A 27500-nucleotide genomic window follows, 5' to 3' on the forward strand; every position below is an offset into this window, starting at 1 on the left:
CCCATGCCCACACATATATTACAGGCTATGTTATCTGAGAGAAATCATTGGACGACCCTTAGGCCTATCAGCCAATTCACATACAGCAGCTTAAGCATGGACCATATTTATTCTTTTCCTTTTAAAGAAATGTTATCATCATATGAGCTCTTCGTCGTCAGAAGATGATATTCAATGGGGATATTGTGACCTCTCATGGTTGAAATGTTTACTGCAACAGTGGAATCAAATATTTGCTAATATTTTTGCCAAATCCACCATAGACTGTTTAAACATGAACTAGCCATTTTTAGCTCTCCGCGTCATTTTATCAAAATACCAACCTTACATTACAGAGAAAGACGTCGTCGATGGCTATCGGATTCGATTGATCAAGTCTTCGCAGTGGAGCCTTCCTAGGATTGGCTAGAATGAACCCGCGCCAAAACAACACGGAAGATACAATTCTATGGAGTCGTAGGGGCTGAACCGAAGTGTATGAGCTTCGTCAACATTAAAGCACTAAAACATCGATTTATGGTGGCTTCCTGGTTGTATTGAAAAACAAATGGATTCGCAGTCTTATCTCCCAGTACCACCCGGTGTTGGAATGGAAGAGAATTTCCTTTCTCTCGATGACATTTTGCTGTCACATGAAAGGTTGCCTAGTCGGACAGAGTGCCTCTTTCCAAGACTGGGATATTTAGAGAAATCGACAGATTCACAAGACATACAAGAGGTGTGTATATCTATCGTTACTTGTTATTGATCTTGCTGGCCACCGACAAGGGGGCTGGATGGTATAAATTAAGACTTTTTCGATCATTCTTCACCCAGGGCACGAAGATGGAACTCCCACTATGGCTGGCAAAGGGCTTGTATGAGAGGAAGAGGCGTGTGGTCTCCATCGAGCTACCTAAGGTGTACCGGGAAGGCTGGAGGACTGTGTTTAACGCCGACCCCACGGTGGTAGACCTTCACAAGATGGGCCCGTACTACTATGGCCTGGGATCCCAGATGCTGCACTTTGATAGTCCAGAGAACCCAGAAATTGCACAGGCATTGCTGCAGGTAAATGGATTGCATAAATGGTGTCGATAATGCTGAAACAACGTTATTACTTGCCTTTTGCTTTTATTAAAAGCTACCATATTGAGTAAGTGTATGCATCAGTAGGATTATTCCCCTAAGTAATGCGGACAATTGCTTCTGCTTATAATAAGATAACAAGTGCCTAGCTTCAGCTCAAAACCATTCTTGAACTTTGCACATGTTAGCAAATGACTGCTGTGACTTGTTTTAATGTCCTTTAGCATTTATTTATATTTTTGCCTCACAAAGCCCTGACATTTTGGGCTCAAATAAACTAAACATTAGAAACGGCTATTGGGTTAAGTTTGCTTTCGATCTCTCTTGTCATTGAGGATGCTTTTACATAGACAGGAAAAAATAGAATCGAAATCGAAAAATAGAAAGCGCCAGTGTAGTTATAAATGACCAGTAGATGGTGCTGTTTTCACATCAAACTGTGTCACAAACGAGGTGCCTTAATTAGTTACCATGTACAGGTTCTAATCATGTCACTGTTGGCTGCTTATTTATTAAAATGTTCTTTCATCTCTGGTGTGATTCTGGGATTTAACGTCTCCTCCAGCAAATATTGCTCCCTTTTCACCTTTGTTAATAAGGTGTTTGGTATTAAATGGACTCGGTCCTTTTTTCACCTGCACAATCATCTGCATTGCTTCCCCGACAGACATTTATTGGTCGTTTTCGGCGAACAATGGACTCGTCGCAGAACGCCTACAACGAGGACACGTCAGCACTGGTGGACCGGCTGGACAGTCTGGAGAGGGAGCTGTTCAAGATGGGCCAGAGGGGCTTAAACAGCTTCCAGGGCTGGGAGAAGGGCAAGGCCTCGCACCTTACAGCCTCCGCACTGGTTCTGAACTACCGAAAGCGCAAAATGACTGACCTACAAGCCTGAATGCTTTTTCCCCGCGGGCAGCCCCAAGTTCCCTCATTGGTGGAAAGTGTTGTGATGCAGAAAGTGATGCATTGGCAGAGCAATACATTGAGCAGGGTAAAGGTTGACCTTTTGGTAATGGAGATATAGAGACAATTGACCTTATATTATAGATATTCCATGCTCTTTGTTTTCCCACATTCAGGAATTCTTCGGAATTCGTCGCTATGGAAGTTCTGAAACATAATGATGGCAGAACGTAATTATACGAGGCCCATTAACCTAGAATTTGTCTGCAATGTTAAATTATTGAAAGAGTATTAATCAAGGATCATTTGACATAACCTGACAAAACATTTTAATCGCATAAAATACACTTTAATGTGCTTGTTGGAATGTGAAGCTGCCAACCAACTCTGCTCTGTCCATTCTACGAATTTTTGCCAAGATTCTGTAAATAGTTTTTTATCTTACATGTTTTATTGTTCAAAAATGAATAATACTATTTGCGTAAGTAATGAAATGTGTGCTTTTGAAATAAACAATGTTATTTTGTAAATATGTCTGCAGTTGTACTTTATTCTAACAAATTCGTCCCTATTCTCCATTAACAAAGATCTGTTTTGGGCCTTCGGTCCCATCGGTGGTAACAAGGTTGAGCCAGCACTTCACCAGCTTGGTGAGGCTGGCTCTTTATCACCCCTCTTGTAAACAGTTCAGTGTCCTGTGCTGCAGCCTTAGTCCTTCAATTAAAACTTTAAAAACGTCAAGTTGTCTAGTCTGCCAGGCCATTCTCCTGCCTGTGTGGGTGTGATGGCATTTAGCTCCTGATAACAACGCGCGTCACACCATCCAGAGGTGACATTCAGCCATTGTACGTGTGTGTGTGTGCGTGTGTGTTCCATGAGGGCTACCATCTGTGCTCTATTATGCACGAGGGCGAAGCTGTGTCGCTTCTTGATGACCTCAGCACTAAACCTCCTTATCCGAGAATGTGAAGTAGTCTCAGAGACTTCTAAAGTCTGAGGCTTCCAGACCAAACACAAAAACCATCCACGGAACAGGAGTGACGGCTCCAGTGGCTGTATACTGTGAAACATTGTTAGTTTGATGTCACAGGGCCTTGCTGTTAAATGAACTGTTGAATCTGGGTCATATATAGACAGCTTGTTTTGGTGGATGGAAATCGAATTTATTGCTATGGCCTTGGGCTTTGCTGGATCGATCCTGATTCAACGCTTTCTGTGTCGGATAGAAGTCAGTGATTTCACTGAGGGACACATTTTGCGCTGTATATATGAGTGTGTATAGGAAGGATGTGTCTTTATTTTCCCCGGTCTTCATGATTAAAGTAAAAATATTGAGCAGGATTTGGAAGACTGAAAGCTCATGTTTTCTGGCAGCCTTGGTTGCATTATCCAAGCCAAGGCTTTTGCTCAAAGCATACAGAAATGTTTGAAACATACCTTCGGAAAGTGAGTGTCTGAGAGTGTTGTTTCTATTCTGGCTTTCTTCTCTCTGTTATTTAACACAGTTAAAAACTGAAGGTACAGGTTAACCTTTTTCCTATCAGTCGGATCACATTAAAGGCTTAGAGAATTGCTATAATGTATTCTTAAATTGTTGCTAAATATATAATATAGTTTGTACATCTAGGCTTTATTAAGAATCTTATCAATATAACCCTTTTTCAAATTGTCGTTGCTATGACATTATTGCTGTCTCCTTCATTGGTTTAATGGAGCAATTTTTCAGTAGTTGGGAGTAATTCTATTTGAACATATGGAAATGAAGTTGCCCTGAAAGCATCTCCACAATCAGTAAAGCCAGAGAGATGCCAGATCCGTTTGCCTTATGGAGGGGACCGTTTTACGGCTCACCCCGAACATAGTCCAGTCCGCGGGTGTTTCGGTGTCCAGGTTATCGGAAGCAACTGCAACCATAAACGTGACACACTTTTAAATCTCATCCTTTGCAGGGCTGCTGTGGAAGAGTCTGTAGAGAGCAGTATGAGCCCAGTGTCGCAGGACGGAGCGAGGCGGAGGGCAAGGAACCAGGGAGCACACACGAGACACTAAATGAAGCCTCTGGCTTCCGTCTCCTCCAAGAGCCTGTGACATTTGGTATTTCTTAGGGTCCCAATTGTGTATACTATGAAATGTTGAGAAGCGCCAGAGGCTTTATGTCTCACAACATCATTCTGTGGTCCCATATACTTCTAGACAGCTTCTCTCTCTCACTCTCTCTCTCTCTCTCTCTCTCTCGCTCGCTCTCTCTCGCTCTTGCACCATGTCTCTCTCTTTCACACAATCAAACTTAGTATTAGTAAATTAGACATCATAAAATGATTACTTGATCATTTGTTAACTGTTAATGAATTGATAATTAATTGTTTGTTAATGTTTTTTTCTGCATTAACTAATGGTAATCAATGATTTATTATTGGCAAGTCAAGGCAAATTTATTTATATAGCACTTTTTCTGGCTTTGAGGTTTTCAGGGACAGAGAGTGAAGGTGTTGGGTTACTTTAAGCCTTTCCGTTTTAGCACCAAATACAATTATCTCTGTTTTGTCCTAATTTAGTTGAAGGAAATTTCAGCACATCCAATCTTTCACTTGCTTAATGCACTGGCACATCAGATATATGGGCCGATAGTCCCATGGATGATAGCGATACATAGATTTGCGTGTCATCAGCATAGCAATGATGGTCAATATTGTTATTTTGCATGATTTGCCCTAGTGGGAGCATGTAGATGTTGAATAAAGAGGGTCCTAAGATTGAACCTTGTGGGACTCCACATGTCACGTTGGTTGATTCTGATGCAAAGTCGGAAATGGAAACAAAGTAGTTCCTATTTTTTAGGTAGGACCTGAACCAATTTAAGACTGTGCCTGAAAGCCCCACCCAGTTTTCTAACCTGTCCAAAAGTATTGTATGGTCTACAGTGTCGAATGCAGCACTGAGTTATAGTAGCACAGTTTTTGCCAGAGTCTGTTAAGACGGATGTCGTTTACAACTTTAATAAGTGCGGTTATTGAACCTTATTGTTAAGTCTTACCTATATAGATTTATCTTGCAAACTACAGATAAAGCGGTTGTAGTGTGAGTCTGTGTGGTTCAACAGGCAGTGTATGATATTTTCTCAGCTACTAAAGAGGGCCTATTTTACACTATTCTTAGTAAGAGGCAGGCAGACAAGTGATGCAGAGAATAGACAGCTATCCAGAGGGGACTGATATGTGTCTGACAATGTGACTGCGGTTTAGGTATTTGAACAACATGGTGTTGAAAGAGTTGCTGTGCACCCATTCAATTCTTACAGCATAAAAACATTCTGAAAAGTTTTGTGATAATTATACTGGCTTTGTGTATGGGGTAACACTCTTTCTTAGTTGGTAACTGGATTCATTCCTTAAGTCCCAGCAAGTTGTGATTCAATTCTGTTTTATTTTTTTCGCACAAAAGTGTGCGTGTGCGTGTGTGTGTGTGTATGTGTGTGTGTGTTTGTGTGTGTGTGTGTGTGTGTGTGTGTGTGTGGGTGCGTGCGTGCGTGTGTACGTGCGTGCATGCGTGTGTGTGTGTGTGTGTGTGGGTTGGTGTGTGTGTGTGTGTGTGTGTGTGTGTGTGGGTGTGGGTGTGTGGGGGGGGGGGCTCCCTGGATGGCTCTCTGTTGGCAGAAGGCACACAGTGGTCCCCATGGAGGCGGGCTGGCAGGGGGCTCTGCCAATCACCACAAAGGACTATTAGACCAGACTGACCAATCACAGGATGTTGTGTTCGGTTGCTAACGGTTTTGGCTTTTGACCAGCTGAATGTGTTTTTCGTAAAGCCTGCCAACTGCTACTTATCTATTGGTGGTCCTGTGAAAAACTTCATTGGAATCTTGTTTATATGCGTTATTGTGTCACCAAAAAAATAATTTCATCATAATTATTAATGCCATTAGTATGTATTCAATACGGATTGCGGAGCTTAACATTCAACATCGCAGCTTTTACAGTCACCTCCTGTGACTTCTGTCCTAATAAAACTAGAAGTGCTTCACTGTTGATGATTGGGATGGACACATTTGACAGCTTAGGCATGTGATATCACTGGTGAAGAATTGACATGACATGGACTCATGAGCTGAGGACGCACATGTGCGTGAAGAAGTGTGAGGAATAATGCAATGAGTCACAACCATTACAGATTATATCGGCATATTGAGTGAGTGGAGTGGTGGCCACTTATTGAACTATTTGAATATTCAATATTGTGATTATTATCCGATCTATATACATATGTGCATCAATAAGTAACACACAAGAGATCTCATTGATCACGTTACTATTCAGTTGGTTATTTTACATTTCTGTAACAATATGGTGACATCTGGCTTTTGTTCTGCCAGGCATTCAGCAGCAAAAAGACATCTGCTTTTCATCGAAATTATATTGAACAGGAAAAATCCATCAACAAAGTCACACTGGTTAAAACTGATGTTTTGCGGCAGTCTGCTCTCAGATTTGCTGGCATCTTATCATGTTAACATGTCGAAAGAGAGAGAGAGCGAGAGCGTTACAAATTATTAATAATACGGTAGCAGCTAATACTCAAAAACGATGCATTGCTTAAATATCTTGCTATCATTCTCCCCTTTTTGAAGCTGGGGCTTCAGGCAGTCTGTATGCTTTGCTAACTAGGTCATTTGTTCCCCAGAATAAAGATGGAGAGGATGCAGCCAGACACATACTGGGAACATCACAGGGATACAAAGATACACTGGATAAAGCTCTGGGACCAGCCGCCTGCCAAAAATGGAGATAGAAATTAGATAGATTGTCGCACATTGGCACCATGTGGAGATTATGTTACACATGAAAAGACTACATGTAAATATACACATATAATAATAGTCGAACTGGCGCACGTGTAAGTGTGAAGATGAATGCATGAACTATAATGGAATGAGAGGATTATCTCCTATTTTGGGTGTATGTTCTTGCTGCGAGGATGCTTTCTTACACTAAAATGATTGCTTTCGTCACACACCCTTCTAGAGGCATGTCTGTATTCTGTCAAAAACACTTACAGTCCTCTTCAGAGAAAAAATATCCATATTTTTCTCAATGTTCATTCTATTGACTTTTATTTGTCTTCCATACTGTTTACATCTAATATTTGCCTCTCTCCCCTCTCCCCTATCCTACTCTCTTCCCCACATCTCTTCTCTACACTCTCCCCCGCCCCTCCTCTCCACTCTGCTCTCTGATCTACAGTGTGCTGCATCATTGCTGATGCCACGTGCTTTCTGTTTATTTCAAGAAGGGGAGGGAGAGAGAGGGAGAGAGAAAGAGAGCGAGAGAGGGGCTGTATCTGTCTCTGTGTATCACACACTTACAGACACATCATCGGTGACACTCAACAGCCTTCAACCTCAACAGCCTAAAGGGACGCAAGGACACCGAGACCAAAAGCCTGAACTCAGACAGCCGGAAAAAAGGAGTTCTGATCCTCAGTGCATAAGGTACGGTAAAGCCTTTGTTGTGTGTGCTATTTTTCCAATAGTGATCCGAATCACTTTAGGTCTGATAATTCTCCTAAAGTGATTGCCATGCCGATTGGTCACACTGAAAGTCCACCACAGTGTTAGAATTAATCATCTTTCAGACCTTCAAAAAAAGACCAAAAGGGATGTTTAATCCCAGAAATTATGATTTAGCACTAAGTATGTCAAATGACTGGAGGATTTGGGAGGTGTGACTACTGCAGGAGAGTAAATAAAGTACGGTGCACGTTAAGCTCTCCCCCCCAGCCCAACCCGCACCATCCTCCCCTTGCCCTTCTGCCAGCGTCTGCATTGGCGTCACAGAGGGATTTTGGCCGGTCTAGCTTATTCCATGTCTTCACAAAGGAGGTGTGCTAAACACTGGACGGCAGCACTATCCCTCATTTCCCTGATACTACAGGAGAGGCTGGAAGAACGAAATAAGTCCATGTATTGTGGTCTGGTAATCTCCTCCCTTGATTTCATTTATTAACCTGGACGTCTCCTTGAGAACATATTCTGTTCTGCTCATAGATTAATTGCATTGTGAGTATGATCATTCCTTTTGTACTTTTCGCATCTGCTGCTGTGCCATGTATTGCTCTGTTGTTGATCACGTGAGGCTGAATGGCAGGGCATGTTTGGCTTTGCAGCAGACCTGGGTTGTGGAACTAGGTGATAGGAAGTTTGTCATAAATAGGCTACCTCTGTCTGTCTTGGAGACTTTTTTGCATTTGCATCCACTTGCTGCATCTAAGATGTTGGAACACACTGTGCATCTCTGACTGTATGCACATAATATACATTTGTGAGTTTTCAAGAGATTTCATTAGCATTATAATGTTAACGTTGCATGCTGTTTTGTCTTGAAGCCAAATGTTTCTGGTGTAATAAATCTTTATCGATGAGTGAAGCTGGTACCTACCAGTCATCAGAAGGCCACCCGACCTCTGGGGGTAACTACCTGAACTGCTTGGCTTTTAATGATTTTCAACTGTTTGGGAAGATAACCTTCTAACCTTGAGCAAAGACGAGGAAGTCCTGGTACCAAAAAGTGTTATTTTCTCGATATCAGCATACATCCACATACAATGTGTTTGTAAATTGATATCTTATTGTATCACTTGTGATAATGTCTTAATATAGACTTGATCGTCTTTCATGTAATATTATGTTTCTGGATGCCAAAAAAATATTGGATTACCAAATTAATCAAAAACTATGAGCCATTTTTATGGCATTACCATCAATCTTGGATACATGATCAGGTAAACAAATCCGAGTTTATCTTTCCTACGGATGCAAATCTGGGAGAATATAAATAGTTCTAGAACGAGCATACATGCATGCTAAACTGGCTACATGCTAAACGGAAGTCGCCTGCTTGGTCAGCAACATACAGCAATAAGTAATCAGATAACTGTATTGAAAAGCACTGTCTTTATCGTAGTAGCATTCAGATAGAGATATACAACTCATCTGTTGTCTCACGCGCACATAATGATATTGTCCGCTAAATGGTGTTTAATTGTCGCATTCACTGAATGTACATAATGAGTACAGCGTCATCTGCTGTGTACAGTAAATGCATTGAAGCTCTCCTGTAATCCTGTACAATCTTTTTTATGACTCCCCTTTGCACCTGCAATGCACCAACGGCAGTACGGAGGATCTTGTCTCTTGTACCTCTATACCCGCGGCTAGATGGGACCCGGATTGTTTTGGACCTTCCCTCCCAAGGCCGGCTGTAAGGTTCCCCAGAGCCTCCTGCAGTCCATGTACGTAGGACCGCTGAGAACACAGCGACCACAGCCGGCCTACCATACCACATACCCCGCCGCGTAGAACGCCTGTCTACCGGGCCTCCGGTTATGTACGGTTATGTGTAGAGATATACTGCATATGTACACATGGCATCTTCGTCCATCACTCCATCCTGTGAGTCGGCAAGTCCAGGTTTAAAGTGATGGATAACAGCGTCTAAAAAACGTAAAAATAGCCATCAGAAATCCCAGAGGGATGTCTGCATACCCCACCTAACAAATATCTCGTCCCGAAAATGTCAAAACGTGAATTCAAACACAACACAAAGTTGGCTAATAGGGTCGGTCGTGGAAAGAGGCCGACAGACTACCAAGACAGCCCTAGCTTCATTCAGCTGCACAATTGCTTAACGTGAGTGTAAGGTCAGTGGTCACTGCTTTGAACACGTGAGTGTGCGGTGATTGGTCTACCACTTGGCTACCAATGCGTACCCTCAACAGGAGGGTAGATAGACTCCACCCATTAAAGCAGCCTGAAGGAGTCAAAAATGTAAGAGATGTTGTGAAACATCAAATTATGATGCTTAATCCACACCTTGATAAACCTTAAGAACTTCATCCAAAGTAAGTTGCAGATGTCTTGTTGTCCATCACTTTTAGCTATATTCTCGTTGACTGGCTGTAGTCGACCACCGAGCCCAGATTTCTCAAGCCCTCAGAGAACAGATACCCCCTCCATGATCGTGGGCTGGTGGTGGCAGTAGAATAGGCTGATGGAAATGACTCTGAATCATGGGTTGAAGATCAGGAGAGGCTACATTGAAATCAGGCTGATTGCAAAACGCTACGCTCTGGACCTAACATGTAAATTATGATTATTAGTACTCCTTCATTGTGGCTGTTGCTACGACTAATACACTAGTCACAAAGTTGGTCCCGGAGCAGGTTCTGTTGCAATATTTGATGTGCAGTATTTTACAGCTTTTCATCGTACAAAATCTCCCAATCTTGGACCACCATGTGTGACTCATGAGCTGTGGGAGGAAGCATAGGATCCAGACTGACGTGGAACGATTCGTTGATTCATAGATCCTTTCTCGTCTTCATTGGCCAAACGGATGATGGTGATGATGATGATGATGATGATGATGATGAGGATGATGAGGATGATGATGATGAAAATATTGAGCATGGCGTCAAATGTACTCATCTTTATCATTTCACATATAAGTCACATATAAACACAAACCCCCGACACACGTACATTCGCAGACCTACACACATTGTTTATTGACAATGTGTGCAACGGGTTCCTGCTGCTGCTGTCATCGACCTTCTTCGCAGATACCAGCCACCACAGTGTCTGGCTGTTGGTCTCTGTATCAGATAGAACCGCATGTTCTCTGCATGAATCTCCCGTCTCTGTTGAAGGAATCCAAGTGTGCCCCTGATGTTGTTTCTCCCCACAGCACCCACGCCATGTAGACGGTGTTTTAATCATGGTGTTTGTTTGAACCTCATCGCATTACATTTTTCCCTACATAATCGCTAATGACAGTGACTCAAACTGACATTGGATATGTTTATTCTAGTTTTTGTGTTTAACTGTGGGCTTGTGGCGTTTATTACGTGATAACCGACAAAGTTTGTTTGCCCGTAAGGTCTTTGGTGTCGTGAATATTACAGTGTGTACGTGTTGGAATACAGAATGGATGCTGTGAGGTGTCAGAGAACAGGGGATAAACCAATTAAAAGGACTAGGTGCTTGGTTGTTGAAATATTGTTATTGAATATGATTGGCCCATGCTTCTCTGTGGATATTAAACTGGAGTGCATCTCAATTATGTGGTCTGACATAATTGCCCTTAATATATATATATATACAGTGTATATATATATATAGTAATTATAAGGTCAGGTCATGTTCTAGAGACAATTACTTTAGCTAGTTTTGTTTCTATCTCAAATGGTATTTAACCAAAAACTCGTTCCAGTCCTACTCCCTAAGCCTGCAATGACAGCACTGTCTCAACGGGGCCTTGTTGCGCTCACATCTGATTGGCCTTTCCGTTAAGGCGGGACACTTGGCAAACGTCCCCCTCTCTCAGCAGTGTTCCCTGTGGGGCCCACGAGGTCTCTCCGTCTGCCCCTCTGGCCTCGCTCCAAAAGCAACCTTTCAGCCCTTCTGGGAGAACAGCTCTCTTGGTGTTCCAATATGGTCCCAGGCCCATCCGACCAGGGCATTCTGCATGAGCCCCTCAGATCAGCGGTGAGGAGGGGAGGGTGATTTGGGTAGTCTGATATCCTGAGATGAGTTGGTAAGGGCATACTTTGTGGTTGTTTCGACTGCTGATTGGGCGGCACTCCAGTGCGATGAATGTATTGAAGTAATACAGTTCTTAGTGCATTCGAATTTTGCAATACAATTTGGTGTACATGTCTGTATATATATAAGAAACTAAATTATTAAAAAAGTGGTAGTTCTTAAGATCAAAATCCTTGTTGAAGCAACTCTTCAAAGTAATGCGTTGTTTTTCACAGATTTATTAACGGTTCTCGTCGCTGGTTCTTCCCCGTCCACATCAATCTGAGGTGGACTGAACCACGACATGGAGGAAAAAAGGGATTGTTGACCGCGACTGTCTCCTGCTGCCCGCTGCCGAGGGACCACCGCCTCCTTTAGCGGGCAGCGGGCACCACCGAGGCGGTGGTCCCTCGGCAGCGGGCAGCACCGAGGCGGTGGTCCCTCGGCAGCGGGCAGCGGGCAGCACCGAGGCGGTGGTCCCTCGGCAGCGGGCGGCGGGAAGCGGGGCTCAAGCGGGAGACAATCGCGGGCAACAATCCCTTCCTCCTCTATGTCGTGGTCGTTGAAATGTGGAAACACCAGAGACGAGAGTCCGACGTGTTATGCGCCATAACAACATCAGCAGAACGGTTATCCAAACAACAAAGAAGTGTACAACACTTGTCGTAGCTCATTGACTCATTGGCGGGCCAAATTCTCTGGGCGGGCAAGGAAGAGAAAGGGGAGTTAACTTGGCCCCTTATGACGACATATGGGGCCACGTTCCAATCAGGGCGCCTGGGCTTCCATTTTTCAAAGGCGAGCAGGATACCTAGTGCTCGTTTCACACCGAACGCAAGTTTTAGCCACTAGGGGACGATAGGCAGGCTAGGGGAACTCATATTAATGTTAGGAGACCTCATAATGAAAGCCATGGGACCTTTAAGTATTTAAGGTATATAGGTGTTGGTGTAGGTCTCCCATGCTTCTGATTCAACCTCTGTTACCTTTCCATTGACAAGTTGGAGACTGGTGTATCTGCTTGTAACAGGATAGCCCCACAGGTCTTCTGTCTACACTCTACCCTATCACACCTTTTCACCTTTCACCAGATTCCCCTTTGTTATTTTTTTACACATAATGCTTATTTATTTATACATTTGTTTGTTTGTTTGTTTATTTAACAGGGACAATGCACAGCACATTCGCAGTACCAGAGTTAGCTTCACTTTCACTATACTTTAATTCATCTACACTCTACTCTAGTACCATACATATACATACATACAATATTGTTATTCTAGTTTTATTTCCTTTGATTGCTTTAGTTAAAGTTTGGATGTTTAACCTTTTAAAACTGTAATTGTGATAATTTACAACTAAATTGATAAACATGGGAATATGTAATCTTGTTTGCGTGCGTGGTGGTGTGTATGTGTGTGTGTGTGTGTGTGTGTGTGTGTGTGTGTGTGTGTGTGTGTGTGTGTGTGTGTGTGTGTGTGTGTGTGTGTGTGTGTGTGTGTGTGTGTGTGTGTGTGTTTCTGTATATGTGTTTGTGTGTGTATGAGGTGTGGGGGAGAGGGGTTGACAATTTACGTGAACGGGTTGATGCCATTCGAGTGCAACTCAAAGAATTAGCTGGTGTCCGTTTGTGAATGCTTGTATTAGCCTGTGGGATACCAGCTCAACACTGCGATGCCCTTTAACGCCTCAGTATCCTTTCATTTCCTTCCACCCGCTAATCCGCACGGAAAGCTTTCATGATACACACAGCTCAACAATGCCTTCATTCAATTTTCACCAGGCCTGTCCTTAGAACCCACTACGCCCACCACCTCAGACGGCTAAAGGCTCTGATCCTCAATCCACAGAAGGTGACTGAGATTGAAGAATCAGCTCTGTTGAGCCGCACAGAGGTTTTTGTCCGACTTGTTCACAGAAACACATATTTGCTTGCAACACTTCGGACAAAGCACCGGCCATCTCACGAGACGAGGCCCAGACTGCCAAAGGCCCAATTTTAGTTGAGGTTCTGTTTAATATTTAATGTTAACATCTCCCCAGAATATCTCTGGGCAATTTGGAAGCACAAAATACCAGTCTAAAGATTCAACAGTGATTAATAATTCATTTTCCACAGCATCAGACGCTGGGAGACTAATATAACTCTGATCTCTTATAATTCAGCTGTGTCTGAAGTCTTTTGAAGAACATGGGCACCAGCTCTAAATCCAAAAGCATTCTGTTTAAAGCACACGTTTGTGTTTGCTTCTTTGCAATTGGATCCCTTTGTAGCCCTTCAACTACTGCTGAAAACTCCCACAAGCAAAGTAAGAAAGGGGAGAGGGGGAGAAACTTACCCTATCCTGCACCATGGCCAACAACAATTACTTGCATGTACATTATGTTTTGCAGCATTTTGTGGCCACATTAAAATTGCATCAGAGAAGCTTTCCATCAAAACTATAAGCAGGTTATATACATTGCTAGAGCAGTATCATAATAATATGTTATATTGCTTTTTTAACCAGTATTGCCCAACATTCACCCATTCAGACACCCATTCAAACACACATTCAGACACAGCCAGCTCGTCAAGTCATGCTCATGGACACCTCGACACTGAGCTAGGAGGATCAGACTACCAACCTTCCGGTTACCAGGCAACCTGCTCTACCTTCTGAGCCCATAATAGCACATTAAGTCATAGGATGGAGGTTGAAAAAAAAGTAGTTGGGCTGCTGTGCCAATGACTGCAGAGAGTATGCATGAGAAAAGAGAAGCGATGGATGAAGTGGTTATCAGGTTGGCCTGAGCCACAGGAAGACAGACAAGCAAGCATGAGTTATCTGAAATGTACCACCCTCTCACTCATCGCTTTGTCCTCAGAGGGGAATTAGCACTTTAGCTCACACTTTTAATTACATTATATAACATGCGGTTTATGTTTTTTATGAGGAGATTCATCTCTATTAGTGGATTGCTATCCTCTTGATACGTCTCATGAATACTGTGATCTGGGGTCAATATAAGCTCAGATTAAAGTTAGCTTAACCACTCCAGTCCGAGAACAACCAACAACAAAATGTATATGTTATGTCTCAATACCTCTCTCTCTCTCTCTCTCTCTCTCTCTCTTCCCCCCCCCCCCCCCCCCCCCCCCCCCTCCCTCCCTCCCTTCTGTTTTGTTTCCAGCCATAGATTTCTGCTCAGCTACTACCAGTCCGCCTGACTGCTCTATTGATCTCATATGTTTAACAGGAAGCGTCCAGTTCTGCTGTGACCGTCTACTGTCCCCTGTCCCCCACCAGCTTAACCCTGGACCAGTGGCCCCTACAAACTAACGCAACCAGTCCAAAAGTACAGTCATAAAATGTGAGCACAATTTAGTAGAATACCACTGTTCCGACAAATGAACCTATCATGTCGTTTAAGATCAAAACAGCTTTATATATGGATCTTGAAAAGCAATTGAATTGCACTTTTGAGGGAATCTTAAGTGTACTTAAAAGTACATCCTCATTAAAAGTCGGCGAGCACCAAGAAAAAAGAGTGAATGTGAGACCACAAACAGAAATAACCCAGGCTGGCGACACTGCTGGGAGTTGTCATGGCAACCAGTTCTGGGCAGAACTTGAAAGCAGGTGAAGAAGAGAGAAATGGAGAGAGAGTGATAATGGAGGGAGAAGGAGAGGGGTGGTGGTCCTCTCTCTATGTGAGAAAATATATTTAATTAGTTCTCTCCAGCAAACATCTCTTACTGTTCGTGTTACACATTTAAAGTCTTCGTAGCTCATGGAAAGAAGTGGTTCTTTCTGTTTGTCTCTCTCTCCACCTCTTTGTGAAAGGTGGAAATAAGGATGGAAAGTAGGCAAATGATCTCTCACCTGCGGACAGCCCCTGGATGAGGGGTGGGGGAGAGGGGGGGGCGCACCTGAAAAATGCATATGGCAGCATGTTCTCCAACCTAAACGACAGACTAGGTTGTCTGTCAATAAGACCCTAAACGACGCATATCAGCAATACGTCAAGTGTCTGTCAAGTGTCAGCGTGCGAAAAAAGAAGCGGATATACCTTTTATTCGTGGAAAATGAAATAGTTTCGGGATTAAAACTGTCTTTGGTTAACTTGAATATACATTTTGTTTATTCAAATAGTCCTGACAAATTTATAGCACTTTAACGTTTTCCTTTAACGAGGGATTGCATCACTTCCTGTTGGGCTAAAGCCACTAAATTGATAATGAGGCTAAAAGATAATAAGACTAAAAGAAACAACAAATAAATCAAGGGGGCACAGAATGACTTGATAGAAAGATAAGACATCTGGTGACTTTTATATAATTCAAGGTATTGAGTTCTACAGAAATCATAAATTTGGTGGCTTAGCCCTACAGTAAGTGATGCAGTAAGTGTACCATTGTGCTACGCACGGTTTGAACTCTGAAAATCTCTGCGTACACGGCTTTCCCACCATCTGGCTGAGCATTGAATTATGCATGTGGTCCCTGGTCTTTAGCTCTCTCCCAAGTGTCCGTGTCCGTGTCCTCTATGTTTGGCTACGACCACCATGTTGATCATTTTTTTGCTCTTTAATGTCCTCTCTCATACGAAACAGGCCCCAGGACTCCGGTCAAATTGTAATTTTGCTGAAGGAGGTACCTAACTGAGTGAAATTATCTGGAAGTATCTAAGTGGCTGTCATGATAAGAGCTGTTCAAATTCCCTCAAGCAAAGGAAAGGTGCTTTAATAATTCCTCTCTGATTGCTTTTAGCATGAGGGAAAGGAGACTATGCTGTCCCATAATTCTGTTCGGCAGCAACATTTAAAGCAATGCACCATTCGGGTGTCAACAAAAAGAAGCTTGGTAATGAAGCAATATTTTTCACCCGGTTGTTCACATTGGTATAGCTAAGAACCATTAAGAACTTGTTTCGGGTGAGCCGCTCATATGCCTTGTTTCGAGACAGTTTTCTTTTAGCTTGGAGATCATTACAGTGCCCATCCCGTGCATCCCGTGCACAGTGCACACTGAGGTCTCAAAGAAACAGCTTTATTAGGTTACACCCCGATGCGGAAGACATACATATGTGAAAAGAAAACATGCTGACATGCAAAGATAGACCTACAGATCAGTTAGATGTGTGTGTGTGTGTGTGTGTGTGTGTGTGTGTGTGTGTGTGTGTGTGTGTGTGTGTGTGTGTGTGTGTGTGTGCGTGCGTGCGTGCGTGCGTGCGTGCGTGCGTGCGTGCGTGCGTGCGCGCGCGTGCGTGCGTGTGTGTGTGTGTGCGTGTGTGTGCGCTTGTGTGTGTGTGTGTGTGTGTGTGTGTGTGTGTGTGTGTGTGTGTGTGTGTGTGTGTGTGTGCTCCCATGTGCGCACCTGCTTCACCCCATCCTAGATCTCACCTGCATCCATTACTCATTGCATAAAAAATGCAGCATCACAATCTCTCCTCGATAAAACAGCAGCTGGTGCTGTATGTGAAGAGGCACACAAAGCAATTTTTTGAATCATCTGCGAGGGAGAGAAAGAGGTCCAGTTCCACTGGTGGTTTGGTTGTTGGCGTCAGAAGACCAAATATAGCCTGACATGGAGCTGGGGAAATTGATTTTCACATCAAGCTATCGTACATCCGATAGATGAATGGGAATGCAGAGGGACAGACGGAGGAGTTTGTGTAGAATAACGAGAGGGAGGATTAACGAGTGTCAATGGGTTCATGAAAATGAGGGCGTCCTGAAAAGGGACAAACCGAAAAACGTTTATGGATAACCTTCTGTGGGGAAATGTTGGAGGGGCTGAAGAATGAATTATCAGCTGTCACGCTCTGCACTTGGTCATTTAATACATCCACCCCCACCCCACCAATTAAAGATAGCGAGAGCTGCGATAATGAGATAAGATGTATTAAAATATCTGAGACTTTGCAAAGTGCCAATACATTTATTAATACTTAATAGCAGACACGCATGGAATAAAAAATATATTTTAAGCGCCAGAGGAAAGTAGACAGAAAGGCCATCGTAGGCTCAGACATTAAACGACCATTAAAAACAAAGTGGGACCAAAATAACGGCCATAAAGAAATACACTAGGACAAAGAGGATGGGAAGAGAGGGGATGCAATGAGAGATAGATGGTGGAAAGAAATGAGCTGCAGTAGGAAGAGAGAGGTAGAGAGAGGAGAAGAGATGCGATGGGACAAAGGTGCATGTGGTTCTGTGTCTTTTTTTATCCCTGGCACCTTTCCAGTTTCTTGAGAAAGGTCACACCGTCAGAGAAGGAGAAATAACAAGGGGGCAAGTAGGAGTGACGATCTGGAGGAAGGTTGACGCTTTTCAAATATTTATTATTTATTATTTATTAACAAAACATGAGTGGTCATTAGAAGCTTATGTTAATATAATGTAGAATATCCTCTGGTAACTTAAGGTCAGGTGAGGTCCATCTTCCAAAATGTCACCCTTCATCATTGTTCAATCACCGGCGTCATTGACTGAATTCTGGAGTGCCGTTCAGGTACTAGGGGTGGATTCCTAAGGGGGTTGCATTCAACCAGAAGTGAACTCAAATGCACAGACTGGTCAATATACAGGCAGGGAGGCATGTAGAGCTGAGAAGCTAGGAAGGTCAGGGCAATCAAAAATGGGTCAGAAAACAGGCAGGCAACGGCCCCAGAACGGTAAGCAGGGCACAGGTTGAGCAATAGGCAGGTAGCAGTTACTAAACGACTGGACCGAATGAGGTACGTACACAGGAACAACTTGCAAATGAGTGAAGACAAGTCAAGAAGACTCTTATACAGAAGGGTTGATGAGGGAACGGAAACAGCTGTGGGTAATAAGGAGTTCATGGGAGTTAATCAGGAGATCTAATGGGCAACGCTAGGGACGGAGGGGGCTGACCCTGGCCTGATACTGGTGGACAGAAACCTGACTGTTTTGGTTACAATTCTGCCATTTATTTTGTGGGTGACCAAGCCAAATCCAATTTTGGTCAACATATTTGGCTGAATACGTTTCGTCTCCTTATGGTTTTGTTTCTACAGGATCACTGCCATGGGCATATGTGAAACACATTCACATATGTGTTTGTTTATTACTAAGGCGATAATCATTGTTTATTCATTGGAATACAATTTGCTAAGCCTTAACCCCTGCCCCAGCTACAGTACATACTGTTCCAGGATATCTCAGTAGCCAGCAACCAGATATGTATGTTAGGTACATTTTGGAAGATGTGTGTGTTTGTGTATATTCTCGGGGGCAGGGTGCTGTACTGGGCCTGTTTACCGTGACTGACAGCTGAGCTAGCCTCAATATCGACTCATTGAAAACATTTGGATTATTTTTCTTTCATACCTTATTGGCATTAGCCTGGACTCCAGGCCTCCAAGGACCATCACAGCACCCCACATTCACTCTTTAAATATTTGGGTCTGTCCTTCTCAAGGGGCAGGGAACATTGAAGACATCGGATCCTTTCTCTTAAATCTGTTCATCTCTGCATGGAGCTCTTTTGAGAACAGGTAATGTGCATGTTGAAATAAATGTTTTACTTGTGTTTTTTTTATGTGTGTGTGTGTGTGTGTGTGTGTGTGTGTGTGTGTGTGTGTGTGTGTGTGTGTGTGTGTGTGTGTGTGTGTGTGTGTGTGTGTGTGTGTGTGCGTGTGTCTGTCTGTTGCCATGGTGATTGCAGGTTGCTGTCTAGGATGGCGGGTATGAAGGAGCAGCTGTTCACCGAGGAGAAACCCCTGCTTCCTGAACAAAGAGGAGTGGACTCAGATGTGGTCAGTCACCCCCTTGTGTTACTTAACCCGGCGGTAGACGCCATGATGTGTATAGGCTGTTTATACTTTACACTAAAAGTGCACTGATTATAATGGCTGATACACATGATGTTCCTCATGTCGATGGTTTATAATTAGAGAAGTGCTTTGTTTACCCGCCAGACGTGGAGATAAACCGATTCAAAACGATTTTCTTTGTTTTTAATGTGCTGATGACACGAGTCATTCATGTGGAAAATATAATCAGAGACTGATTTGAAACCAGGCAAATATGGGCATAAGAGGGCAAATCTAGATAAGTGGGAAATCGGATTAATAGCAGAGCAACGCAACGAAAGATGTTTCTGAGTGCAATCAGGCATTGAAATAAAGAAGATTGGAATATAAATGCCCAACCACCGGCATATAAACAATGGTTCTGACGATTTAAAAATGTAAATCAAATACAACTAAAGTAGCCTACCAATGTGATACCTGGAGTGGCTCTTTCCCCCTAATTTTTGTTTCATGACTGAGGCCTATTCCCTTTCTAAACAATAGAAACCAACATTCTCTGTTCTAAACTATTTTCCGGATGACTCTTGAAATACAATGAATGAATAAATACAATGCAAATGTAACCAGTTCCGATCTCTAGGGCGAGATCCACTGTGCCTTCAAAAATGTAACGGATAATGTTTGTTGTTTGTCAAGACGCAGCCCGATGGAGGAGAGGAGGGGTCCGGGGTTGCGAGCACGAACATCAGTGCTGACCCCGTGCCACAAACCCACTCCCCCTCTCCCCACAGTCGGCCCGCTCAGCGCTGGCATGTCATCGCGCGGCACTGGCTCCGCCAGACCCGCTGTCGGACCGGCGAGGTCAACCGGGTAACTACCAGACAGCTGCCGACACCAACTTAGAGCAGGGACAGAGACAGCACAGGGAGAAATTAACAGCGGTAGATAGATAGAGGATAAGGCCAACATCGCTGATACAACCTTTAAGGGAGAGATGTGGAAAACGCTTACCTACAGAACCGTTAATATAGGGAAATTGTCTCAATAAGAGGCATAGGATATGAATCATACCTGTTTCAGAACGCCAGAGATGCAGGACAGGAGGCCCCAACTAACTTCCATTAGACTTCCATCGGGCCTTGTTTTCCTTTTTTTAGGCCTACCATAGATTTGTCACTTTGTCTTGATTTGGAGTGTTCAACTTAGGCTTATTAGCTGAAGGTCCACGATTGTTCAATCCACAACTTCAACCTTTATTCACAATTTAACAAATAGGATGATTATTACAATAATCCATTTAGAAAGAACGAACAGCGCCACCTGCTGGTCCGACTATCACACTACCACCCCGTTGCCGATTAATTACGCCTTATCAGAGGATAGTAAACCGTTGCATGAAATTCACAGGATATGACGCTGCCCTTTCAATTGCCACTGGAAACGCATTCGAAAAACACCAGCCGTCTGACACCTCCCACCAACCCCTTTATGCAAAGAGATGGGATTTGAAGCAATTCAGGGCAGCTTCAGATTCTGTTCATAATCCCTTTTTGCATGAAGTACTTTCTCATCCTAACCCTAACCCTAACCCTAACCCAACCCTCTCTCCCTCTAGGTGTGTCCTTGTCCTGTCTATTCTATACGTATTCTTGTCTTCAACTTTGTCAGCTTCATTTTAATAATCAAATCTATCTCTATCTAGTTTCTTTCTGCCTAACCATTTTCCACTTCATCCTGAGCTCATCTTTTTCTTCCTCTTACTACTGAATATTTCCCATGGATATTTCTTGCTCCACATTTTATGTGTCCAATTTACCAGCAGTCCAGTCTCTTGTGCAGGCCCAACTCTTTTGAGCCTGGCTGGAGTTTTTGAAGTCTACAAAAATCATCTGTAGTGGATGAGAGCTATTGAAATCAAACGTTCTCCTGCTGCTCTCATTAAACGTGTTGCAAAAACGATTTCAATGGAAACATGTTTTCTTTAATACACATGTAACATTAAGAATACTGCAGTTATTATTTAAGACATGTTTAAAATGTTATTTCCACATTCAAAAAGCAGTTTAAGTTATTGTTATATGTTATATGTTGTCCTTTTGTATCTGTATGTTTATGTGTTTTTGTGTCTATTTCACTCTCCCTCTGTCTCTTACACTTTCAAATATATCCTCTTCCCTCTTTTCACCACCAACTGCCGTGACCTTCCCAATCTCCAGAGGCATTTAGGCAATCATAGTCAAATACAACATTTGTATCTAAATGTAAAAATGCTGACTATCACACCATCCAGAATCAGATACAACTTTTTTTTTGTGCAGACATTTGGGGGTCAAATATAGAACCCACTGGTGGGTTCATACACAAACTCCTTTTGAATGGTGTTTACTGCTGTTATGCAATCGCATCCACAACATTACGGATACCCACACAAGTGAGCATCTTGGTCTGGTTGTAGAGCACCGACCTAGCTGGTGTGTTTTCAGCGCTAGCGTACCAGTTTCACGCCTCCAAGATCCTAAAATAACCGCAGCAAATATTCCATCACTGCTGCCACACTGCACATTGTTCGGAGTGTATAGGTTGTGTGCAACCTACGCAACAAAATATTGCGTAGGTGTGTGCTGCTGCATGTGAGAGATACAAGAGTACTGTACCATTGCCAGTACACAATGTGCAGAACATCTTGTTTTCACACCCACCATTAAACATGCTTTGACGCTTCAATGCTACTGTGCAGCTATCACTCTACTTGCAGGAACTACTCTCTGCGAAAATAACAATTGCGCTCGTGTGCTTGGCTAGTTTTCAGACAGGTACACGGTCCGTTGAGATAACAAAATAAACACTACCTCATCGTCATGCTCGTTATACAAAGGCCTTCTCTGCCTTCAGTCTGCTGCAGCAGCAGCCACAGCTGTGAAGGCTGGTGAGGAGTTATAATGACCCTCACGCCCTGCTCTCGTAAACACTGGATCAACAAGGCTCTGGTCCTCTCTGCTGCAGGGCTTTCACAAAATCAAACAACCTCGCTTGTGACACAAGCGAGGTACACTTTAAAGGTAAACTAGGGCCGAGAACACTTTGACATCGTTAAGATATGTCTATTGGTGATGTACAACACACCCCTGGTCCTATTAAACCATTTTCTGTTGTTCACTCTGCAGCTGCTAAACTCAATTTCTGTAGATTCTATGTCTTCAGATCGGTGTAGCATCCACCATGAGAATCATATATTAGATTAATCCCCATATGACCCCCAGGGGTTCATATATCAGGGGATGGGCCTATAGCGAGAAATCTGCTATTTTGTAAGAGGACAGTATTTTTGCCAGGCCAGCAGCCTCATAAATCCAGGATGCCGCTTCATCTACCAGGCTGAAGAAACAGCCTGTTGGGCACCGTTCACCGCCGATGTGGTCTGGCCCGCCAGCAGGGAGCCCATGGTTCATGCATCTATGGACATGCAGTCCCTGAACGGTTGTGCAGCGATTCTTTGGATATCCATTTTTATGTATATATAAATATAAGTATATAAAGCTGCATACCAAAATGTTCAGCAAAGTACCAAGGGGTACAGGATCACAATCAAACACTGAAAAGGAGCCTACATTCTGATCATTATGACAACGATTTTTGAGATTGTTCCAGAATTGAGCGACAAACTGGCTAACAGGCTGCAATGTAATTATTTTGGGCAATGGCACCCGTCAATGTAAATCCTCTACAATTGCTTGTAGAGGATCCATGACAGGCTCAGATTATATAATAATATATACAGATTATTATATCATTATGGAAAGGATTTCTTCAAAAAAATTACATTTGTTTCTTTACCTTTCACTTGGTCACGATCTGTTTGTCCTAGTGACCAGCAGATCGTGACCATATGTGACCATATGAAAACAAGAATCAAGTACAATATTACTCATATAGGAAAGATAAATCCTAGAATGAATAGGAAATCAATGTGAAATGTTTTAAAACATGTCCAATTGTATAGGCTTTATTGTTCCTTGAAGCAAAATACACAATAATTGTAGAATTGTATATGGCTATGTGAAGGCCCAGAGCCCCGTGCAAATAATTTCTAATCCTGATCCATGCTGTTTCCGGATGTGTGATATGATGCTGCTCGGATGCCTCTGGGAGAATGGGTCCTGTCCAAGAGAGGGAGACTGACACAGTAACTGTCATCAGGACATTCTGGTCCCTTAATGTATGGCTGTGCAGTCCATCTCAGGTGTCCAATGTCATGTTGGAGTGAATTTAACATTCAATTTATTTTTGATTGTTCTCCTTCTCTTAATTCTAACATTCTCTCGTTCTGTTTTCTCACTTACCCGTACTGACACCTCTATTGAAATCCAAAGACCCTTTCTTCTCTCTTTCTGTCTCACTCTCTCTCTCTCTCTCTCTCTCTCTCTCTCTCTCTCTCTCTCTCTCTCTCTCTCTCTCTCTCTCTCTCTCTCTCTTTGGCTATCTCTATCCCTCGTCATCTCCCTCTCTTTCTCTCTTTTCTCATTCTCTCTCTCTAATCTGTTTTTAGTTGTTTTCATTTGTCCCGTGTTCTCTTCATTCTAACACGCTCTCTCTCACCCTGCAGGAGACCTGTGATCAGATGATCCCTACCGGAGACTGGAAGGTAGGTGCTGTGTTTGCAGTCTCACGCACACTCCTTCCTCTGTCTCCCTCACTCTCTCTCTTTCTCGCTCTCTCTCTCTCTCCCGGCCTCCTTTCTTTCTGTCTTTCGATCTCACCTTTTTTTCACCAATCTCTGCTTTAACTTCCCAGTTAACAGATCTCACCATGTTCATAAAGATCGTTTGAAAGCAGATAATAAAATAATATTCTAATATATACACTATGATATTGAAGTAACCACATTCATTACAATTGGATATTTCAAATGAATACACAAAGATGTGCATGTTAAATCTATAAAATATACAGATAGCATATATAAAACACCTAATATATATAAAATGCTAGGACTGACAAGTAGTCATGAAAGGTATTCACAGCCCAAATGCCTCCCCGACCATAGCAATCGCGGCCTCAGCGATTCGTAGCGTCACGTCATCATGTGGTGTCGAGGAGATAAGTCTCCTGCTCAACACATTTGCAGTGAATCCAAGCCATGGTTTGACAATAAATGTCGTTTATGTGTGATTTTCTGCCCCCTGTGGGCAATTGGTGCCTAGCACTTCGCTGAGCACTTTATTGTTTACGTTGTGTCATCATCGTGCTCTTTGAGATGCATATATGTCAAAACAATTGGAAAACTCCTTCATAGCCAAGATAAAAATATTACCTGAACCCTAGAATAACAATAGTATCCAAATATACTCTGTTAAAAGTGAAACATTAAATAAAATGGCAGAGAAGGCCTAGTTTCAAGCCAAGGTCGATGTTTGGGTTTGTTGGGGATCAAAAGACTGCAATGCAGAAATCAGATAACTTTCAAGAAATCGCAAACAAACGCCGAATTATTATAACTAGTGCAATGCCCTTTGAAAACTTGCCAGTTCGGAAAGGGGCTGATTGCTCTGCTTCTCGTATCGCTGGTTGCAGCTTTGCCGAAAACCGCTCATCCTAACAACTTCGCAGTCAACACTGCACTTCCTTAATAACACACCAACCAAGTGTGAAGTCGATCGGATGAACGGTAGTCAAGAACATTGTGGGACATACAAACTCCTCTAATTATAGTGCGTTGTTCTCTTGGTTTTCATCAAGAAGTGAGAGAAAGAGAGGGTGTTTATGAGGTGAGAGGCAGAAGGTCGAGGCAGATGCTCAGGTTTGTAAGATAGGTCATCTCGTTAACCACAAAGCGGCAGGCAGAGATATTCTGTTTTCGACATGGTGCAGTACCCTCGGCCAGGATGAAGTTAATCCGCTGCGTGTGGTGACAAGGCTGACAGGTCAATCAAAGTGGGGCCTCGGGACGAGAGCAGCAGATTATTGCAAGTCTGCATGCTGTGTTCGCTGGCATCTGGAAAAAGGCAAGAGAAGGAGAGAGAAAATAGGAAAGAGGTAGAGGATAGAGGAGAAGAGAGAGAGAGAGAGAGAGAGAGAGAGAGAGAGAGAGAGAGAGAGAGAGAGAGAGAGAGAGAGAGAGAGAGAGAGAGAGAGAGAGAGAGAGAGAGAGAGAGATACGAAGTGGGGAGCAGCAGGGCCAGGACAAAGAAAATTCTGCAGCAGATAGGCACACCACCCTTTGTGCATGTTTGTGCGTGCATGCTTATGATTGTGTGTGTGTGTGTGTATGCCAGCATGCATGTTAGTTCTGGGCAGCGTCTGTGCATTGCAAGTCCTATTAAAAAAGGATTGCTTGTTCGACTTTCTTCAGCACATTAACTCATCTTCAGTTATTTGAATGACCAGTGTAATGTTTCAGTTTTTGACAACTGATACGATGTGGATCTTATTATCAGGAGGGAGAATATGAGAAACCAATACAATGTAGAGAGAGAGGAAAACAACATGTATCTCTCTCCATACTGGCAGTGGTCCTGAGGAGAGTGAACTAGAACACAGACGAGGTACCCGACCAATACCAGGCGGGGGCGGGACGCTTCTCAGCCAATCAGTTGCAGCCGGCCCCCTCCCCCTATTCCTCTCTAATTTGGAGCATGCAAGGGGAATGTGTGATATATAAAATGTGCGAGGATGGGAGAAGGGGGGGGGGGGGGGGGGGGGGGGGGGGGGGGCAGTATCATAAAACTCTGAGACTGGCTCTGAGCAGAGCAGAGGTAAAACAGACCAAGCGAGTGCAGCATCGAATACAGCATTCCTCCTTCTGCAAGCCAGTGTCCAGGATCCTGGTCTCCCAGTCCGACTACATTGTATCCCGTCTCTAGCTCCTTACGTTGGCACGATGCCTGAATGCTGGGATGGGGTGAGTCATTAAAACAGTGGCCTAGGGGGAGGGGTGTCAACAGTCTGTGTGTGTGTGTGTGTGTGTGTGTGTGTATCTGTGTCTGTCTGTGTGTCTGTGTCTGTCTGTGCTTGTGTGAATGAGAAATAGCTCCTGTGTATCTATTTGCTGATGAGAATATTCAGCAAGGGAGCGTGCAAGCATAATGTTTACAAAAAAAGAATCTTATCCGGATAAACATTTGTTTCATTGAATGTTTAATAACAACAATTTGTAATTCTTAATGTAATATTAGTGTTTTTTTTATGATCAATCACTGATGGAGGAACATGCGTCTGGCTACTGCTTGCTGCAGCTGCATGTTGATTAGTGTAGATTGGTGAGTCACGCTTTGAGCTTGGCCAACTGACACAGATGTGGTGCTGAGCTTCTGCTGTAGCAGACGACTGCTGGCCATGCATGCACGCGCAAAGGAATAGTGCATGTGTGTGTCTGTATGACGTGTGGTCGTGGAAGTGCTAATCACGGGCACAGGTGTATGTCAAATAAATATAGCTCTGCAACCTTGAGAACAAGGAGACAAGCTATGTGTTTTCGCATTATGAAAAAAAACTGGATTTGTTGCAGTGGAGTGAGGGAGATTTGGAGGCAGAGAGAGAAAGAGTGTTGCCGATATGTGATCCGTACTGCAGATAAAAAATATTTATTTTGCCACATACCATTGTGTAGATGTTAAACATAAGCTTTCGACCCGGCCCTTATTGAATTGCATATTCTATCTTCTATTTATTCCATCGACAGCAACATACAGTTCATGTGGAGCTGAAAAGAAAACCTGCTTAAACAAAGGGGGATGCGACAAAGTCTCTTTTTGGACCGCATGCATGAGCTTTGATAACAATAACATGGGGGATGATGGGCGCCCAAGGCAGACGAAGGGGTTAGAGTCTCAGATTATCCTGCAATGTGCTATAGCGCTTAGGGTTTATTTAAGGAGGTCCAGAGAACAAAGACGTACCAGGTGGACTGTCATGGTGGACGGCTGTCAGTGCGTCTCTTCAAAGGAGTGAAGCTGGGTTTGGGGTTTAGCTGTAAACCCCGTAGAGAAGGGGTAGAATGTGTCTGTCACTGGCTGAACATGAAGGCTGCCCTCCCCCCCAGCATATCCCCATAATCCTCTGAAATCTACTCTACTCAGGCCTGTCTATGTACTTGCACAAATCAACACGCAGACACAAATCTACCACCTCCATTTTGAATTCAGAGCAGTGGAGGCTATCACAAAGTTGGCTTAAACCATTAGTTTGTT

General features: G+C 43.3%; 2 protein-coding genes across 16 annotated transcripts in view; both read left to right on the top strand.

Annotated features, from left to right (window-relative positions):
- Window positions 1–412: 412 nt before the first annotated feature.
- gins3 (GINS complex subunit 3) lies at window positions 413–2506 on the top strand. The gene is made up of 3 exons (XM_030366861.1): window positions 413–718; window positions 817–1050; window positions 1736–2506. Exons 1-3 carry the CDS (start codon window positions 548–550, stop codon window positions 1964–1966), a joined length of 636 nt encoding a protein of 211 aa, XP_030222721.1. The 5' UTR covers window positions 413–547; the 3' UTR covers window positions 1967–2506.
- Window positions 2507–7248: 4742 nt separating this feature from the next.
- The window catches only part of ndrg4 (NDRG family member 4), a 30180-nt gene continuing 9928 nt past the window's right edge, over window positions 7249–27500 (top strand). For 2 of the 15 annotated variants that reach the window (XM_030365697.1, XM_030365698.1), the window contains exon 1: window positions 26015–26212. In XM_030365697.1, coding sequence (XP_030221557.1) covers window positions 26192–26212 — 21 coding nt within the window. In that variant the 5' untranslated portion in view covers window positions 26015–26191. Of the gene's footprint in view, window positions 7460–7797; window positions 8027–9142; window positions 9259–14788; window positions 14903–19226; window positions 19318–20010; window positions 20185–23917; window positions 23957–26014; window positions 26213–27500 lie in introns of those variants that run through there. The other 13 variants (XM_030365686.1, XM_030365688.1, XM_030365690.1 and 10 more) reach the window with 13 other exon arrangements.

The sequence above is a fragment of the Gadus morhua genome, chromosome 9, assembly GCF_902167405.1.
Source record: "Gadus morhua chromosome 9, gadMor3.0, whole genome shotgun sequence".
In the NCBI taxonomy this organism is placed as follows: domain Eukaryota; kingdom Metazoa; phylum Chordata; class Actinopteri; order Gadiformes; family Gadidae; genus Gadus; species Gadus morhua.

What these genes read in the sequence shown, in the direction of transcription:
- gins3 (XM_030366861.1), top strand. Translation starts at nt 548, where the DNA reads ATGGATTCGCAGTCTTATCTCCCAGTACCACCCGGTGTTGGAATGGAA. An exon ending in ATTCACAAGACATACAAGAG is followed by an intron (nt 719 to 816) that starts GTGTGTATATCT and finishes TTCTTCACCCAG; the next exon opens with GGCACGAAGATGGAACTCCC. An exon ending in TTGCACAGGCATTGCTGCAG is followed by an intron (nt 1,051 to 1,735) that starts GTAAATGGATTG and finishes CTTCCCCGACAG; the next exon opens with ACATTTATTGGTCGTTTTCG.